A 22,184-nucleotide genomic window follows, 5' to 3' on the forward strand; every position below is an offset into this window, starting at 1 on the left:
TATTATACCTTTATTACAGTGTAATAATGCATTGTGAAATTATAACTTTATTACAGTGTAATAATACATTGTGTTATTATACATTTATTACAGTGTAATAATACATTGTGTTATTATACCTTTATTACAGTGTAATAATACATTGTGTTATTATACCTTTATTACAATGTAATAATAAATGTGTATTTATACCTTTATTACAGTGTAATAATACATGGTGTTATTAGACCTTTATTACAGTGTAATAATATATTGTTAAATTATAACTTTATTACAGTATAATAATACATTGTGTTATTATACCTTTATTACAGTGTAATAATGCATTGTGAAATTATAACTTTATTACAGTGTAATAATACATTGTGAAATTATAACTTTATTACAATGTAATAATAAATGTGTAATTATACCTTTATTACAGTATAATAATACATTGTGTTATTATACCTTTATTACAGTGTAATAATACATTGCGTTATTATACCTTTATTACAGTGTAATAATACATTGTGAAATTATACCTTTATTGCAATGTAATAATACATTGTGAAATTATAACTTTATTACAGTATAATAATACATTGTGTTATTATACCTTTATTACAGTGTAATAATGCATTGTGAAATTATAACTTTATTACAGTGTAATAATACATTGTGTTATTATACCTTTATTACAGTGTAATAATACATTGTGAAATTATACCTTTATTGCAATGTAATAATACATTGTGAAATTATAACTTTATTAAAGTATAATAATACATTGTGTTATTATACCTTTATTACAGTGTAATAATGCATTGTGAAATTATAACTTTATTACAGTGTAATAATACATTGTGTTATTATACATTTATTACAGTGTAATAATACATTGTGAAATTATACCTTTATTGCAATGTAATAATACATTGTGAAATTATAACTTTATTACAGTATAATAATATATTGTGTTATTATACCTTTATTACAGTGTAATAATGCATTGTGAAATTATAACTTTATTACAGCGTAATAATACATTGTGTTATTATACATTTATTACAGTGTAATAATACATTGTGAAATTATAACTTTATTGCAATGTAATAATAAATGTGTAATTATACCTTTATTACAGTATAATAATACATTGTGTTATTATACCTTTATTACAGTGTAATAATACATTGTGTTATTATACATTTATTACAATGTAATAATACATTGTGAAATTATAACTTTTACAGTATAATAATACATTGTGTTATTATACCTTTATTACAATGTAATAATAAATGTGTAATTATACCTTTATTACAGTATAATAATACATTGTGTTATTATACTACAATGTAATAATGCATTGTGAAATTATAACTTTATTACAGTATAATACATTGTGTTATTATACCTTTATTACAGTGTAATAATACATTGTGTTATTATACATTTATTACAGTATAATAATACATTGTGTTATTATACATTTATTACAGTGTAATAATACATTGTGTTATTATACCTTTATTACAGTGTAATAATACATTGTGTTATTATACCTTTATTACAATGTAATAATAAATGTGTATTTATACCTTTATTACAGTGTAATAATACATTGTGAAATTATACCTTTATTGCAATGTAATAATACATTGCGAAATTATAACTTTATTACAGTATAATAATACATTGTGTTATTATACCTTTATTACAGTGTAATAATGCATTGTGAAATTATAACTTTATTACAGTATAATAATACATTGTGTTATTATACCTTTATTACAGTGTAATAATACATTGTGAAATTATACCTTTATTGCAATGTAATAATACATTGTGAAATTATAACTTTATTACAGTATAATAATACATTGTGTTATTATACCTTTATTACAGTGTAATAATGCATTGTGAAATTATAACTTTATTACAGTGTAATAATACATTGTGTTATTATACCTTTATTACAGTGTAATAATACATTGTGAAATTATACCTTTATTGCAATGTAATAATACATTGTGAAATTATAACTTTATTACAGTATAATAATACATTGTGTTATTATACCTTTATTACAGTGTAATAATGCATTGTGAAATTATAACTTTATTACAGTGTAATAATACATTGTGTTATTATACATTTATTACAGTGTAATAATACATTGTGAAATTATACCTTTATTGCAATGTAATAATACATTGTGAAATTATAACTTTATTACAGTATAATAATACATTGTGTTATTATACCTTTATTACAGTGTAATAATGCATTGTGAAATTATAACTTTATTACAGTGTAATAATACATTGTGTTATTATACATTTATTACAGTGTAATAATACATTGTGAAATTATAACTTTATTGCAATGTAATAATAAATGTGTAATTATACCTTTATTACAGTATAATAATACATTGTGTTATTATACCTTTATTACAGTGTAATAATACATTGTGTTATTATACATTTATTACAATGTAATAATACATTGTGAAATTATAACTTTTACAGTATAATAATACATTGTGTTATTATACCTTTTTTACAATGTAATAATAAATGTGTAATTATACCTTTATTACAGTATAATAATACATTGTGTTATTATACTACAATGTAATAATGCATTGTGAAATTATAACTTTATTACAGTATAATACATTGTGTTATTATACCTTTATTACAGTGTAATAATTCATTGTGTTATTATACCTTTATTACAATGTAATAATACATTGTGTTATTATACCTTTATTACAGTGTAATAATGCATTGTGAAATTATAACTTTATTACAGTGTAATAATACATTGTGTTATTATACATTTATTACAGTGTAATAATACATTGTGAAATTATAACTTTATTGCAATGTAATAATAAATGTGTAATTATACCTTTATTACAGTATAATAATACATTGTGTTATTATACCTTTATTACAGTGTAATAATACATTGTGTTATTATACATTTATTACAATGTAATAATACATTGTGAAATTATAACTTTTACAGTATAATAATACATTGTGTTATTATACCTTTTTTACAATGTAATAATAAATGTGTAATTATACCTTTATTACAGTATAATAATACATTGTGTTATTATACTACAATGTAATAATGCATTGTGAAATTATAACTTTATTACAGTATAATAATATATTGTGTTATTATACCTTTATTACAGTGTAATAATGCATTGTGAAATTATAACTTTATTACAGCGTAATAATACATTGTGTTATTATACATTTATTACAGTGTAATAATACATTGTGAAATTATAACTTTATTGCAATGTAATAATAAATGTGTAATTATACCTTTATTACAGTATAATAATACATTGTGTTATTATACCTTTATTACAGTGTAATAATACATTGTGTTATTATACATTTATTACAATGTAATAATACATTGTGAAATTATAACTTTTACAGTATAATAATACATTGTGTTATTATACCTTTATTACAATGTAATAATAAATGTGTAATTATACCTTTATTACAGTATAATAATACATTGTGTTATTATACTACAATGTAATAATGCATTGTGAAATTATAACTTTATTACAGTATAATACATTGTGTTATTATACCTTTATTACAGTGTAATAATACATTGTGTTATTATACATTTATTACAGTATAATAATACATTGTGTTATTATACATTTATTACAGTGTAATAATACATTGTGTTATTATACCTTTATTACAGTGTAATAATACATTGTGTTATTATACCTTTATTACAATGTAATAATAAATGTGTATTTATACCTTTATTACAGTGTAATAATACATTGTGAAATTATACCTTTATTGCAATGTAATAATACATTGCGAAATTATAACTTTATTACAGTATAATAATACATTGTGTTATTATACCTTTATTACAGTGTAATAATGCATTGTGAAATTATAACTTTATTACAGTATAATAATACATTGTGTTATTATACCTTTATTACAGTGTAATAATACATTGTGAAATTATACCTTTATTGCAATGTAATAATACATTGTGAAATTATAACTTTATTACAGTATAATAATACATTGTGTTATTATACCTTTATTACAGTGTAATAATGCATTGTGAAATTATAACTTTATTACAGTGTAATAATACATTGTGTTATTATACCTTTATTACAGTGTAATAATACATTGTGAAATTATACCTTTATTGCAATGTAATAATACATTGTGAAATTATAACTTTATTACAGTATAATAATACATTGTGTTATTATACCTTTATTACAGTGTAATAATGCATTGTGAAATTATAACTTTATTACAGTGTAATAATACATTGTGTTATTATACATTTATTACAGTGTAATAATACATTGTGAAATTATACCTTTATTGCAATGTAATAATACATTGTGAAATTATAACTTTATTACAGTATAATAATACATTGTGTTATTATACCTTTATTACAGTGTAATAATGCATTGTGAAATTATAACTTTATTACAGTGTAATAATACATTGTGTTATTATACATTTATTACAGTGTAATAATACATTGTGAAATTATAACTTTATTGCAATGTAATAATAAATGTGTAATTATACCTTTATTACAGTATAATAATACATTGTGTTATTATACCTTTATTACAGTGTAATAATACATTGTGTTATTATACATTTATTACAATGTAATAATACATTGTGAAATTATAACTTTTACAGTATAATAATACATTGTGTTATTATACCTTTTTTACAATGTAATAATAAATGTGTAATTATACCTTTATTACAGTATAATAATACATTGTGTTATTATACTACAATGTAATAATGCATTGTGAAATTATAACTTTATTACAGTATAATACATTGTGTTATTATACCTTTATTACAGTGTAATAATTCATTGTGTTATTATACCTTTATTACAATGTAATAATACATTGTGTTATTATACCTTTATTACAGTGTAATAATGCATTGTGAAATTATAACTTTATTACAGTGTAATAATACATTGTGTTATTATACATTTATTACAGTGTAATAATACATTGTGAAATTATAACTTTATTGCAATGTAATAATAAATGTGTAATTATACCTTTATTACAGTATAATAATACATTGTGTTATTATACCTTTATTACAGTGTAATAATACATTGTGTTATTATACATTTATTACAATGTAATAATACATTGTGAAATTATAACTTTTACAGTATAATAATACATTGTGTTATTATACCTTTTTTACAATGTAATAATAAATGTGTAATTATACCTTTATTACAGTATAATAATACATTGTGTTATTATACTACAATGTAATAATGCATTGTGAAATTATAACTTTATTACAGTGTAATAATACATTGTGTTATTATACCTTTATTACAGTGTAATAATACATTGTGAAATTATACCTTTATTACAATGTAATAATACATTGTGTTATTATACCTTTATTACAGTGTAATAATACATTGTGAAATTATACCTTTATTACAGTGTAATAATACATTGTGTTATTATACCTTTATTACAATGTAATAATAAATGTGTAATTATACCTTTATTACAGTGTAGTAATTATACCTTTATTACAGTGTAATAATACATTGTGTTATTATACCTTTATTACAGTGTAATAATACATTGTGTTATTATACCTTTATTACAGTGTAATAATACATTGTGTAATTATACCTTTATTACAGTGTAATAATACATTGTGTTATTATACATTTATTACAGTTTAATAATACATTGTGTTATTATACCTTTATTACAATGTAATAATACATTGTGTTATTATACCTTTATTACAATTTAATAATACATTGTGTTATTATACATTTATTACAGTGTAATAATACATTGTGTTATTATACCTTTATTACAGTGTAATAATACATTGTTTAATTATACCTTTATTACAATGTCATAATAAATGTGTATGTATGCATTTATTACAGTATAATAATACATTGTGTTATTATACCTTTATTACAGTGTAATAATACATTGTGAAATTATAACTATTACAATGTAATAATAAATGTGTAATTATACCTTTATTACAATGTAATAATACATTGTGAAATTATACCTTTATTACAATGTAATAATAAATGTGTATTTATACATTTATTACAGTATAATAATACATTGTGTTATTATACCTTTATTACAGTGTAATAATACATTGTGAAATTATAACTTTATTACAGTGTAATAATGCATTGTGAAATTATACCTTTATTAAAATATAATAATACATTGTGAAATTATAACTTTATTACAGTGTAATAATGCATTGTGAAATTATACCTTTATTATAATGTAATAATAAATGTGTATTTATACATTTATTACAGTATAATAATACATTGTGTTATTATACCTTTATTACAGTGTAATAATACATTGTGAAATTATAACTTTATTACAGTGTAATAATGCATTGTGAAATTATACCTTTATTAAAATATAATAATACATTGTGAAATTATAACTTTATTACAGTGTAATAATGCATTGTGAAATTATACCTTTATTAAAATATAATAATACATAATACATACCTTTATTACAGTGTAATAATACATTGTGTTATTATACCTTTATTACAATGTAATAATAAATGTGTAATTATACATTTATTAGTGTAATAATACATTGAGTTATTATACCTTTATTACAGTGTAATAATACATTGTGTTATTATACCTTTATTACAGTGTAATAATACATTGTGTTATTATACCTTTATTACAATGTAATAATAAATGTGTAATTATACCTTTATTACAATGTAATAATACATTGTGTTATTATACCGTTATTACAATGTAATAATAAATGTGTAATTATACATTTATTAGTGTAATAATACATTGTGCTATTATACCTTTATTACAATGTAATAATAAATGTGTAATTATACATTTATTAGTGTAATAATACATTGAGTTATTATACCTTTATTACAGTGTAATACATTGAGTTATTATACCTTTATTACAGTGTAATAATACATTGAGTTATTATACCTTTATTACAGTGTAATAATACATTGTGCTATTATACCTTTATACTTACTTACTTACTGCCCATTATGCCTCTGGCATGTAGGGCAGCAACGAAGGTCCTCCACTCTGGTCGATTCTGGGCTATTTTCTGGACATCTCCCCATGTCAGGTTCATAGATTTCATTTCTTCCTCTACTGTACGACGCCAGGTGATCTTTGGTCGTCCTCTATTTCTTCTACCTTCGGGTGTCCAATGAAGGGCTACTCTTGGGATGCTGTCTTGCTCTCTTCTCAAAATATGGCCAATCCAGTTCCAGCGCCGCTTTGTTACAATGCTACCCATGCTGTCTTGTTGACATCTTGTTAATAGATCCTCATTTGATATCTTGCTTGGCCAAAAAATCCGACAGATTCTTCTCAGACTCCTTGTGTGGAAGACTGACAGTTGGCATATGTCACTTGCTGTCATTCTCCAGCATTCTGCGCCATACAGTAGGGTGGATAGAACGCAGCTCTGATATAATTTGAGTTTTGTCTTGGTTCTATACTGCTGAGACTTCCATATGTTGTTTAGCATTCTGAATGCATTTCTGGCTTTGTTGATTCTGTTTTTAATGTCATTGTGTGCACCCCCATCATATCTTACAGTACTCCCAAGATAGGTGAACTCATTTGTTGTTAGTAGAGCTTCTCCATTCACATGTATTGGTAATGGATCTGAGATGTTTAGCACCATTACTTCAGATTTCCTCTGGTTTATTTTCAGGCCAACTTGCTGTGCAAAGTAGCTGAGACGTGATGTTTTCTCTTGCATGTGTTGGTGAGTGTGTGAAACTAGAGCCAGATCATCAGCAAAATCAAGGTCTTCCAATGTTGAGAAGAGGGTCCATTGTATACCTCTTGATTTGTCTTCTGTTGTGCGGCGCATCACCCAGTCGATAACAATGTTGAAGAGCAATGCTGACATCACACATCCTTGTCTGACTCCTGTCTTTACCTGGAATGCCAGGCTACTGTTTCCCACCCGGCATTTGAAGTTGGCATAAAAGGTCTTGATGAGGTCCACTATGTGTTGTGGAATTCCATACATCCTTAAGATGTTCCAGAGGCCGTCTCGGTGTATACTATCGAATGCCTTTTCAAAGTCTATAAAATTGATGTACATTTGCCTCTGCCATTCTGTGCATTGTTCTATGATATTACGAAGTGCAAATATCTGTTCAATGCACCCTCTCCCCTTACGGAATCCTGCCTGTTCATTCCTGAGTTTCTTATCTACTGCCTCTGTAAGACGCCGCTCAATGATTTTTGCCATGATTTTGCTTGGTAACGATAGGAGTGTGATTCCGCGCCATTTGTTACAATCTCTCAAGTTGCCCTTCTTTGGTATCTTTATGATAATTCCTTCCGACCAGTCATCAGGTATTTCCTTTTCCTCCCAGATAGTTTTGAATAGTGGTTGAAGTATTTTGGAGGCGAGGTCTGGGTCTGCTTTGAAAAGCTCTGCATTCAGGTTATCTTGGCCAGGGGCTTTTCCATTTTTTAGGGATTTAATGGCTGAGACAATTTCTTCCTTTGATGGTGGTTCAATGCTAATGTCCAGGTCATTCTCTGCATGCTGGACATCTGGTTCTATTGTGGGTGGTGGTCTATTTAGAACTTCCTGAAAGTGCTCTGCCCATCGAGCTTCTTGTTGCAACTCAGTTGTCAATAGCTGACCCTTTTTGTCTACTATTGGTGCCTCGGTTGTTCGTCTGTGTTTGCCACTCACTATTTTGGTGATCTTGTAGACTTTTCCTTGCTCCCCTTTCCTAGCTGCCTCTTCTGCTTGACTTGCGAGATCTTCTAGATATGCTTGCTTGTCTGCTCTGGCTTTCCTTCGCACTGCTTTGTTTGTTTCTTGGTATTGTTTCCTGTATTTTTCTTTAAGCCGTTCAGACTTTGTCTCATTTACTTTCTTCTTTAAGACCCTTCTATTTTCTACAGTTTGCCATGTGTCATCACTTAACCATTCCTTCTTTTCCTTGTGCTTGTATCCAAGACAGGCTTCACTGGTCTTCACATAGGCTGTTTTGGTCTGTTCCCACATAGTGTTGATATCATCTGATTTTGGCTCTGTATGATCCAACATATCTGCTAATGCCTGGAATCTGTTCTTTAGTTGTAGCACAAAACAACCTTTGACCTTGGTATCATGTAGCTTTCCGACATCAAATTGCTTTCTGGCTGTCTTTCTGCTTCCTGTTTTCCTAAGCTTTATTCTCAGCACAGCTGTTACCAGGTGATGATCACTACCAACGTCTGCTCCTCGTTTGACCTTAACATCAAGTAAAGAGCGTCTCCATGTGCCATTTATCATGAGATGATCTATTTGATTTTGATCCTTTCCATTTGGAGAGTACCAAGTTAGCTTGTGAATGACCTTGTGTTGGAACAGGGTTCCCCCAATGACGAGGTCATGCATGGTGCAAAATTCTGCTAACCTTTCCCCATTCTCATTCATGACACCGCAACCTTCCCTTCCCATCGCCCTATCGTGTTCTGTGTTGCTATTACCCATCTTGGCGTTTAGGTCCCCCATCACTATCCTCATGTCGTGTCTGGGTGTAGTTTCCAATATAACCTGCAGTTGTTCGTAGAATTCATCCTTCCAGGTGTCATCGCTGTCATTTGTTGGAGCATAGCACTGGATGATAGTTGTGTTAATTTGTTTCCCCCTCAGCCTAATCTTCATGAACCTACTGTTGACAGGTATCCACTCCATCAAGCTCTTCTCTACTCCTTTCTTCAGAATGATGGCTACTCCTTCCCTATGTTGGTGGTCATCTCTTCCTGAGTACAGCACTGTTTCCCCTGTGCTTGTTGTGAGTCTCCCTGATCCTGTCCATCTGCTTTCACTTACTCCAAGTATATCTATGTTATATCTTCTCATCTCTGATGTCACTTGTGCTAATTTGCTTGTATCGTACATTGTTCTTACATTCCAAAATCCTATCCTAGTCTTAAATTTGGCGTTCAGAATTTCCACCTTCCTGTCACTGGCTTCCTTTCGGCTTTCACCAATGACATTCATCCTAGTATCTGACGATAGCCCTGGAAGTCCATCACGTCCAGTAGTTTCAATTCCTTCTGTTGCTGTTTCCGTAACGTGCTTGTTTTTACAAGACAGAGTTGTTAGCCCTGTGCTAAACCTCCAACCTGGAGGACCAGTGGATTGCTCTTTGTCTGGCCTCTACCCTTTGACCTGTCCAGCATGGGTGGTAAATCCATAGATTAATCTCCTGCTGGTATAGCTCTAGGGGTCATTGAGACACACAAGCTCCCCGACCACTACAAGGTTGCAATCCAACGGGGAGATTATACCTTTATGACAATGTAATAATACATTGTGTAATTATACCTTTATTACAGTATAATAATACATTGTGAAATTATAACTTTATTACAGTGTAATAATGCATTGTGAAATTATACCTTTATTAAAATATAATAATACATTGTGAAATTATAACTTTATTACAGTGTAATAATGCATTGTGAAATTATACCTTTATTAAAATATAATAATACATTGTGAAATTATAACTTTATTACAGTGTAATAATACATTGTGAAATTACAGTGAGGAAAATAAGTATTTGAACACCCTGCTATTTTGCAAGTTCTCCCACTTAGAAATCATGGAGGGGTCTGAAATTGTCATTGTAGGTGCATGTCCACTGTGAGAGACATAATCTAAAAAAAAAATCCAGAAATCACAATGTATGATTTTTTAACTATTTATTTGTATGATACAGCTGCAAATAAGTATTTGAACACCTGAGAAAATCAATGTTAATATTTGGTACAGTAGCCTTTGTTTGCAATTACAGAGGTCAAACGTTTCCTGTAGTTTTTCACCAGGTTTGCACACACTGCAGGAGGGATTTTGGCCCACTCCTCCACACAGATCTTCTCTAGATCAGTCAGGTTTCTGGGCTGTCGCTGAGAAACACGGAGTTTGAGCTCCCTCCAAAGATTCTCTATTGGGTTTAGGTCTGGAGACTGGCTAGGCCACGCCAGAACCTTGATATGCTTCTTACAGAGCCACTCCTTGGTTATCCTGGCTGTGTGCTTCGGGTCATTGTCATGTTGGAAGACCCAGCCTCGACCCATCTTCAATGCTCTAACTGAGGGAAGGAGGTTGTTCCCCAAAATCTCGCAATACATGGCCCCGGTCATCCTCTCCTTAATACAGTGCAGTCGCCCTATCCCATGTGCAGAAAAACACCCCCAAAGCATGATGCTACCACCCCCATGCTTCACAGTAGGGATGGTGTTCTTGGGATGGTACTCATCATTCTTCTTCCTCCAAACACGTTTAGTGGAATTATGACCAAAAAGTTCTAATTTGATCTCATCTGACCACATGACTTTCTCCCATGACTCCTCTGGATCATCCAAATGGTCATTGGCAAACTTAAGACGGGCCTTGACATGTGCTGGTTTAAGCAGGGGAACCTTCCGTGCCATGCATGATTTCAAACCATGACGTCTTAGTGTATTACCAACAGTAACCTTGGAAACGGTGGTCCCAGCTCTTTTCAGGTCATTGACCAGCTCTTCCCGTGTAGTTCTGGGCTGATTTCTCACCTTTCTTAAGATCATTGAGACCCCACGAGGTGAGATCTTGCATGGAGCCCCAGTCCGAGGGAGATTGACAGTCATGTTTAGCTTCTTCCATTTTCTAATGATTGCTCCAACAGTGGACCTTTTTTCACCAAGCTGCTTGGCAATTTCCCCGTAGCCCTTTCCAGCCTTGTGGAGGTGTACAATTTTGTCTCTAGTGTCTTTTGACAGCTCTTTGGTCTTGGCCATGTTAGTAGTTGGATTATTACTGATTGTATGGGGTGGACAGGTGTCTTTATGCAGCTAACGACCTCAAACAGGTGCATCTAATTTAGGATAATAAATGGAGTGGAGGTGGACATTTTAAAGGCAGACTAACAGGTCTTTGAGGGTCAGAATTCTAGCTGATAGACAGGTGTTCAAATACTTATATGCAGCTGTATCATACAAATAAATAGTTAAAAAATCATATATTGTGATTTCTGGATTTTTTTTTTAGATTATGTCTCTCACAGTGGACATGCACCTACGATGACAATTTCAGCCCCCTCCATGATTTCCAAGTGGGAGAACTTGCAAAATAGCAGGGTGTTCAAATACTTATTTTCCTCACTGTATACCTTTATTACAGTGCCATAATACATTGTGAAAATATACCTTTATTACAATGTAATAATACATTGTGTTATTATACCTTTATTACAGTGTAATAATACATTGTGTAATTATACCTTTATTACAATGTAATAATACATTGTGTTATTATACATTTATTAGAGTATAATAATACATTGTGTTATTATACATTTATTACATTGTAATAATGCATTGTGTTTTTATACCTTTATTACAGTGTAATAATACATTGTATTATTATGCCTTTATTACAATGTAATAATAAATGTGTAATTATACCTTTATTACAATGTAATAGTAAATGTGTAATTATACCTTTATTACAATGTAATAATACATTGTGTTATTATACATTTATTACAGTGTAATAAAACATTATGTAATTATACCTTTATTACAGTGTAATAATACATTGTGTTATTATACCTTTATTACAGTGTAATAATACATTGTGAAATTATAACTTTATTACAGTAATACATTGTGTTATTATACCCTTTTACAATGTAATAATACATTGTGCTATTATACCTTTATGACAATGTAATACATTGTGACATTATACCTTTACTAGTGCAAAATGCCCGTGCAAAAGTTTTTGTGTGTTTTTAGTAATTGTTGGTTTGGTGTGTTTGAGTGCTCATTGTTACAATTACACAGCAAAAGTTCAGTGACATTTTTATTTGTGCTTGGTAGAAAGCAAATACTGATACTGACATAATGACATACAATAAATGTGGAACATTGAACTACACGCTTGAGGGAGCAGGCTACACAGGGAACTCCAAGCTACTTAAGCTCCGCTGCTTTCTTCGACCCTCTCTGTGAGGGTCAAAAGCCAGTGTGTGCTTCTTTTACCGATATATATTTACCAATATTTTTTGCATTTCTAATCCAAACAATGTCAAACTTGGCACTGCACTTACTCGTGCCCGTAGCGAGACACCTGTCAAGTTTGAAATCCATAGGAATAACGGTTCGAGAGATATGTGAATAACACACACACACACACACAGACAGAAAGACGTTCCGTAATTTATAGATAGATATAATATACAGAAGTAAACGGCGCAGGTGACTTACAGATTTCAGGGAGCAGGCTACACAGTGAACTCCGAAAAAATGCTACGCTTGAGCACACAGTTTGTGAATAGGTTACTACAAATGATGGCCATGAATAAAATATAATATTCAGATGCAAAAATCTGTGCAAAATCAGTTTTAGTAATTGTTGATTTGGTGCCCGTGAAAGAGAACGTGTGAACGCATTGAATTCAGGGAGCAGGCTAGGTTACTACAAATGATGGCTGTGAATAAACTATAATATTCAGAAGTAAACAGTGTAGCTTATCAGAATGTTTATTTTTAAACCACAACCTTTTAAAAATTATATATTTAACGATATCTTTAGCATTTCTCATCCAAACAACGTCAAACTTGGCACTGCACTTACTCGTGACCATAGCGAGACACCTGTCAAGTTTGAAATCCATCGGACTAACGGTTCGAGAGATATGCGGTTAACAGACACACACACACACAGACAGACACACACACACAGACACACAGACAGACAGACGTCTCTGTAATTTATAGATACTAGTGCAAAATGCCCGTGCAAAATCAGTTTTTGAGTGTGTTTTTAGTAATTGTTGGTTTGGTGTGTTTGAGTGCACATTGTTACAATTACACAGCAAAAGTTCAGTGACATTTTTATTTGTGCATGGTAGAAAGCACAACGTGAACTCTGAGAAAACGCTATGCTTGAGCAAACATTTTGTGAATAGGCTACTACAAATGATGCCTGTGAAAGAGACTGTGAACGCATTGAAAAGGATATGTTTAGTTGGTGAATAGCATTTACACAGTAGCGATAACGTTAAGCGCACCAGAATGAAATATAATATTCAGAAGTAAACAGCATAGCTGACTTACAGATTCAGTTTACATCCACAAATGAATAAGCGCATCGATTCAGGGAGCAGTGCAAAGTGCCCGTACAAAATCAGTTTTTGTGAGCTGATCGCCGTCAAAAAAGTTCAGGAGATATTTCTTAGTGATGGCTGATTTCAACAGTTTCAATATGATAGCATTTTGAAAAAAAAGTGTCATGAATTTATTGCATTTTTGGGGGAAAATAATCCGTTTTTATAATAAATCTTTGAAAATCCAAATCTGGATTTGAATTTTTTATGATATTATAACCTAAAGATGCTATGTGAAAGTTTGAAACAGAAAATAGTGGTTTTCATCTTGCCACTTTCTTGGTAAAGAAAACACATTTTACTAAAATTAATCAAAATGGATTTATAACGTTCTGGAACCAAACTATAATATTCAGAAGTAAACAGTGTAGCTGACTGAGTGTTTATGTCAGAATGTTTATTTTTAAACCACAACCTTCTAAAAATGATATATTTAACGATATCTTTTGCATTTCTCATCCAAACAACGTCAAACTTGGCACTGCACTTACTCGTGCCCGTAGCGAGACACCTGTCGAATTTGAAAACCATCGGACTAACGGTTCGAGAGATATGCGAATAACAGACATACACACACACACACACACACACACACACACACACACACACACACAGAGACAGACACACAGACAGACAGACGTTTCTGTAATTTATAGACAGACACAATAGATTCACACATAGACACAAACCTGGTAGTGGGGTAGATTGTAACAAAGGCACACCATGTATTTGACATCAATTCATAAGGGCTGTGATATTCTTACAGAGGTTTGAATGGGTGCCTTTTATAGTAAACAAATGTGGGTACTTTGTATAAAAATTTGAGCACTCTAGCTCAAAAATTCAGTGAGTTACAAATGCTGAAGCAAAAAGTGTTACAACCTGATCTCCCCCTACTCTTTATAAACTTTGAAACTGGCATGCTTTCCAGATTTCTTTTTAAACATGTGCTTCAGTTTAATATAGTGACTGTGAGTTGCGTGTAAATGCTACTCTGAGTGTCAAAGCTGTTCTTAAGCAAAGAAGAAGACATGGCTAATTATAGAAGGTCCTACAGAGAGAGAGAGAGAGAGGAAAGATTAGCCATGATTAAAGCTTGTTCACAAACACAGCGACAGGACAGACAGGTGAACAGCGGCTGTAATGAGAGGACAATAACGTTTAAATGCTTTAAAACTGGGCTTGATGTTTAGACAGAAACACTGGCGCTCACTGACCATCAATCAAAAAAAATAAATAGCTGAGACGACACTGGGTGAGTCTCTAAGGGTGAGTACACAAAATGTTTGTGTGATCATTTTATGTAATTAATGCAAAATGATTTAATGAGAAATATACCTTTTAAAAAATAATTAATTTTATGAATGGTTATGCTATTTTAATGTTTCTAAAAATGATAGCCAAGCATTGAAACACTGCTGCATTCACTATAGCCAAGTGAATGATCATCTCTCTTTATATATATATATATATATATATAGTCAATAATTTATTAATCAGTCAAAATAGATGACGTAGCAGGCATTTTTTTGAGACATTGTAAAAAAAAAAATGTCTTGACTGAACTTAAAATGTCAAGTTCCCATCACTGCAAATCTGACATGCTGTCAAACAATGTGACTATATTAAATTTTCATGTTCCAGTGCATGCTGGGAAGAGGACTGAATCAAAAACCAATGTTTTCAGCAATATTTACTATCTAAGAATGATTTGTTTTATGCTGTAGACTCTTTCCATTTTGCACACTGACAATCAGTATAGCTGCTTAAAACACTTAGTAAACAATGTATTCAGAATAGTTTTCATTATTCGTTATTTCATTCACAGGTTCCTTGGTGAGGTTGCGTGGTATGAAGACGTAGTAATGCCAAGAGCTGAATCTACTGCAATGGATAACTCGTGTCAGGCCTTGTGCCGCACCTTAGTCTCTCAAAACGGCCTTCAGCCACAGAACGTTGACATTTCACAGTCTGTACTATACACGTCCATCATGGGACTTCTGCTGGTGACGGACAAAGAGGTGAGGGACTGTGCTGTGCCATTGACACAATCTGTCTTATTAGTGTGTTTGGCACCTGGCACATATTATATATAGACCTATCCTGTCAACACATGTTGGGAACCAAAGGCTTAATAATTCATATAAAAAAAGATGTGTTTCGGCACCTGTAAAGGTGCTCACCTCCGTTTCTCCAGTGAGTTAAGTATATCTGGTCTTAACCTCAGTGTCATGTGATAGTGTCTTCCCTCCCTTTTTTTAATTGGATCAGAGATCTATAAATGGACACTCAATCACTGTAGGAGGGACGGTAAATGACAAACCAGTCACCGCTTGTGATGTAATTGAGGAAGTCACCCTGACAGTCATTTGCTGTCACTTTTTTTTCCCACAGAGAGAGCTGCAACTGGGAAATGGACAAGTTGGATTGCGTAACGTTGGAAATACTGTATGTTCTAATTAACAAATATGACGGAATGCTTATGATTCAAAGAAAAATGGTATTGTTTTCCATACATATTCACACATTATCTTTTGTTTTAAGTGTTTCCTCAATGCCATCGTGCAGTGTCTCTCCCACACTCGTAGTCTTCGGGACTACTGTCTGATGAAAGCCTTTCTTCAGGACAAGCACTCCAACCAAGAACCTGTGCTTATGAATGGTAGGAACACTTCAGCTGTCATTTAAACATTATGTTTTGGGGTGTAGTGGTACAGAAATTCAAAATTTGAGTGCCATGGTTTGGGTTTGGGGTAGCATGATTATAAGAACACAAATTTATTATTGTAATTTATTTTTTTATGTATGTATTTATTTATTACATTTTAGTTTATTAATTTTTTGGTATCAATTTAAAGATTTTAAAATCAGACGTTCCTTCTAAGGCACTCTCTTTTTAATATTTTTGTTTGTGATTTACTCATAGAATTCTCTAAAGTTTTGGCCGGCCTGTGGGAATGTGATGGTGGGGAAACCACTGTGAATCCTGGGAAGTTTTATCGTGTCTTTAAAGAGTCTGTGCCTTATTTCAGTGGCTATAGGTATGTTCAATCCTAATTACCCTCTTACACTCTCTGAATAACACAATATTTTAAATATGTGCTAGTGTACTAACATTTGTCGATAATATAAGCAGTTGTTATGTAGTGTATATAATATATGATCCCATTTCTTTCTCTCACACAGTCAACAAGATGCTCAGGAGTTCTTGCGGTTCCTCTTGGACAGGCTACATACAGAAATTAACCGTCGCCCATCCAAACGTCCCGCAGTTATTCAAATGAAGGAATCAACTTACCCACGATTCAGGTACGCCATGAAGAAGACAGATCCTGTGAGGAACAAACTGAGCTGGAGGCATTCAGATCCTCTAAATCCCTCATTCTCTCCTGCAGGATTTCAGAGGAGGCCTTTGCAATGTGGCAGAGGCATCTTGACCGGGATGACAGTAAAATTGTTGGTAAGTAGCAGCGCTGTTAATATAATGAGGTATGTTTTTGGTTCTTTAATACGTTTTTTAAGTTTTAAGTGCCATCTGGAGGCCATTACAGCTGTAACGTTACATCTCTGTGCAATCAACAGTAAAACTGACTGTTTAAAGGACAACTCCGGTGAAAAATGAACCTAGGGGTAATTAACACATGGTTACCGAGTCGATTGTTCCCTGGGATGCGTTTTCATGAAAATCGGATGCAAAGAGTTTTATCTCTAAAAACAGATTAGCTCATAACGCTAGTATATGGGGCACAGAGTAAGTAAAAGTAAATCGCTAGTTAATACCACTAACAAGGCTCAAAATAGCCTCACACTAACACGGTAGCATAATGAGGGTCCCTACATGCAAACCGAAGCATTGAGAGCTTTGTAACTGTACAGACAGCTAACGTAGCACGCAGGGGCGTAGTTTGTGGGGGGGTTGGGGGGGAGATAACCCCCCCAATATTTAAATCTATGCATTACAACCCCCCCAATATTTATACCATGATCACATGAAAAGGAGGCATACCCAAACTTCAACCCCCCCAATGTTCAAACCAAATCTACGCCCATGGTAGCACGGCGTTCGTGGCTCGATTAGTCGAGACTGTTTTCCAAGATGGATCCTGTCTGTAAACGCATAATGTACTGTCTTTATAAAGTATCTTCTTATTAAACTGTCTGTACACTTACAAAGTTCTCAATGCTTCGGTTTGCATGTAGGGACCCTCATTATGCTACCGTGTTAGTGTGAGGCTATTTTGAGCCTTGTTAGTGGTATTAACTAGCGATTTACTTTTACTTACTCTGTGCCCCATAGTGTTATGAGCTAATCTGTTTTTAAAGATAAAACTCTTTACATTCTATAATCATGAAAACGCATTCCAGGGAACAATCGACTCAGTAACCATGTGTTAATTAACCCCAGGTTCATTTTTCACCGGAGTTGTCCTTTAAATATTTTGGTTGAATAAATGATACACTTTTTACTTCACTGATGACATAATTTATGCTTAAGTGAACATTTTTACAGAAACATTTGACACACATCTTGCTTATTAGCTAAATGTGTAAAACGAACAATTAGACATTAGACACTTATAATTAGTCATTTACTACATGCTGTATTCAACTTCAGGCATCTCACATATTATTATTATTAACATAATCATTATGTATATTTTTGTTTTGTTTTTATTGTTTAATGATTATTTGGTTAAAGTCTGCATGAAATGGAATTTGCGAAAGTCTTTTATAGTGTGGTATCTGCTGTAAAAAAATAAATAATAATAATAATAAAAAAAAAAAAATATATATATATATATTGCTATGTTGTGCTATGTTTGCATGCTTGTATCTTTTTTCATTTCTATCCATCCTAAACATTCTTCCCTTGTCACAGATTTGTTCTCTGGTCAGCTGCGCAGTTCCTTGCACTGTTCAGTCTGCTCCCATTACTCCAACACCTTTGACGTGTTTTGTGACCTGTCACTCCCCATCCCAAAGGTAACAATGTCAGGCCCTGTCCTCACCTTCTGGTGTTGTGTGGATGATGTGTCATTCTTTTGTGTGTGTGTTGCAGAAGAGTGATTATGGGCGAACTGTCACTCTGAAAGATTGTCTAGACCTCTTTTCACAAGAGGAAAACCTTGATAAAGAAAACTCACCGGTAAGTAAAAAGCATGGCTAGTTTGCTTGCGTTGAAAATGATCTTTTATGCTGATACGTGCTGATTTGTATGTGTCTTAGATGTGTGAGCGGTGTAACCGTCGCACTGAGAGCACAAAAAGACTGACCATCCAAAGGTTTCCTAGAATCCTGGTTATACGTATCCTTTTCAGTCAGTGCTGAGGTAAAAGGAAAGTTGATATTTCTCTCATCATTTACTCACCCTCATGCCGTCCCTGATGTATATGGCTTTCTTCAGATAAACACTAAGGTTTTTAGAAAAATAATCAAACTCTGTAAGTCCATAAAATGTAAAAATGGTTGAATAGGCGACCGTGACAGTAATCCCTAGTGGATGAATCAATGTCTTCTGAAGCGAAACAATTGGTGTGTGTAATATTTTGTAACTTTTTTAACAATAAAAAGCTTAGAAGTGGCGGTTCTCTGTTCTTCTGCACTTACGTCATGTCACAACATCCCTCTCATGATTGTTACAGTAGACCGGAAGCAACTATTAATAGTTTCAAAAGTGAAAAATATTATAATAATTTTTCTTACACACACCTTTTGTTTCGCTTTAGAAGACATTGATTCATCACTGGGGTTGCTGTGTGTGTTTTTTCAAGCATCAACCGAGCGACACCCATTCAATGGCATTATATGGATTTACAAAGATGGATTATTTTCCTAAAAATCTTTGTGTTTTATCGAAATAAAGAAAGTTATATACACCTGGGATGACATGAGGTTGAGTGATGAGAGATTTTTCATTTTTGGGTAAACTATCCATTTAATCAGAGTTCATGCTTTATAAAAGATACTTGCTTATCAACATTGACTTAACCTACCATCTCAGACTTAAATCGATTTACCATGTCAAGGTACTCAATCTCCAAAAGCACAGTGTCCGTTTCCTTCCCGCTGACCGGGCTGGATTTGGGGCCATTTGGACCTGTTGACTGTGGTGAGAACAAGAATGAGTATAATGTACTAACTTTATATATGATAAAGTTCGAATATTGTTATGTTTAGTGGTGTATGCAGTATGACTGAATGTTTGCTTTCAGGTCCAGTGCTGTATGATCTGTATGCAGTGTGCAATCATTCGGGAACAGTAAATATGGGTCACTACACAGCCGCATGTCGAGAGGAGGAGGGCTGGTACTACTATAATGACTCATGGTAGGTGCAGTTTTTGCTCTGACCTTTTCTATACAATAAAACAATGGTATTTAAAGGGCAATTCACAATACTGATAGAACTGAAAGAAGAAATTCTCTCACAATACAAGAATAGTAATTTGCTCCTATTAGAGATAATATAGAACATTTTTATTTCTTTGTTCAATGACATTCAGGTTTTTTTATCGTAAAAAATAATTAATAGTTATTTTGATTCATTGACCCGAAGACAATGTTCTGTTCTTTTCACAGTGTTGATGCGATATCAGAGGATAAGCTTCAGTCCAATCAGGCATATGTTCTCTTTTATGAGCTCAAAATCTGCAATATCACCAGAAAATGAGAGACTTCAATGATTATTTGGCAAACTTCCACTGGCAAAAAAGTCGCACTGTGATACGTGTTGAAAGCTAATGAGCAAGTGTGGTCATTTCACTTCATTGTTAAATTTCATTATTAAAGCCATGTTATTGAGGTATTCTTTTTTACTACTGTAATTGTTGTTTGTATTAACTTATTAACTTAATGCACATTCTTTTAGACAAAAATGTATGTTATAAAAAAATCTGTAGATGTGTTAGGAATTGTTGTTTGCATCAAAATTGTTTTTGTTTTACTTTTCTTGCATGTTCTTATTCTGCAATTAAAACCTGAATAGTTGTTTAATTAAGAATGTAAAAGCAGGGCTAAACTAAACAGGGGTAAATTAATAGTATTGGATAATATAAAACCTTTGTCTGCCTGTGTGAGCACATGACTGTACTTTATGTCTGGCTTTACATATATGAAGACTTCCATCATTTAAAAGTTTTCATGCTTCTTTCATGGAATGACATGTAAAGTACTGTGCCATAAATGAATGCCCAATTCCTTCAATTTAAGCCTGGCGTAGAGGTGACCGTAGCTTGATTATAGGTGTGTGTGTGTGTGTGTGTGTGTGTGTGTGTGTGTGTGTGTGTTATACATGTGTAAAAAACGCTAATGTTTGTTTTAGTTTAAATGTAGAAGAATTAGTATAGGGAGTATTTTACTGCAGGCCACCCACATATAATTTAATAAATAAATATTTAATACATTTGTCTCCAGTTCACTTATTTTAATTCACTGTGGTACTGCATTAAAGAAATCTGAGTTTCAAATATATGATTGATTTTACAATAATAAAATTACACACACACACACACACACACACACACACACACACACACACACACACACACACACACACACACACACACACACACACACACACACACACACACACACACACACACACACTCACTCACTCACTCACTTTCATGTGGGACATTTTGTCCCCACAACATAGCGTTTAGGACCACAAACAAACACACTCATGTTTACTTATCTATCTAAATGGGGGCATTCCATAGACGTAATGGTTTTTATACTGTACAAACTGTATATTTCTATGCCCCTACACTAACCCTTTCTGCATTTTTACATTTTTAAAAAGCCTTTAATTACTTTAGTTTTAGTTTTACAAACGAGGACGTCCCCAAAGGAAGGTTTTTGGAGATGTTGGTCACTTCTTGGTACAAATTTGTCCCCAAAATAT

The 22,184-nt window shown here is 32.0% G+C and overlaps 1 protein-coding gene across 3 annotated transcripts; it reads left to right on the forward strand.

Annotated features, from left to right (window-relative positions):
• The first annotated feature begins 15,369 nt into the window (after positions 1-15,369).
• Positions 15,370-21,681, forward strand: usp21 (ubiquitin specific peptidase 21). Of its 3 annotated transcripts, none has more exons than XR_014604044.1 (13): positions 15,370-15,551; positions 16,111-16,303; positions 16,677-16,730; positions 16,827-16,944; positions 17,209-17,323; positions 17,469-17,591; positions 17,678-17,742; positions 19,162-19,265; positions 19,342-19,428; positions 19,509-19,587; positions 20,284-20,414; positions 20,495-20,609; positions 20,861-21,681. XR_014604044.1 is itself a non-coding variant. In XM_084097894.1 (13 exons), exons 2-13 carry the CDS (start codon positions 16,148-16,150, stop codon positions 20,949-20,951), a joined length of 1,215 nt encoding a protein of 404 aa, XP_083954020.1. In that variant the 5' UTR covers positions 15,370-15,551; positions 16,111-16,147; the 3' UTR covers positions 20,952-21,681. The 3 variants fall into 3 exon arrangements, 2 of the variants coding, with proteins under 2 accessions (XP_083954020.1, XP_083954021.1); XM_084097894.1 differs by having other exon boundaries at positions 20,284-20,391; XM_084097895.1 differs by having other exon boundaries at positions 15,399-15,537; positions 20,284-20,391.
• The last annotated feature ends 503 nt before the right edge of the window (positions 21,682-22,184 follow it).

Source organism: Abramis brama (assembly GCF_963993115.1).
Source record: "Abramis brama genome assembly, chromosome: 22".
Classification (NCBI taxonomy): domain Eukaryota; kingdom Metazoa; phylum Chordata; class Actinopteri; order Cypriniformes; family Leuciscidae; genus Abramis; species Abramis brama.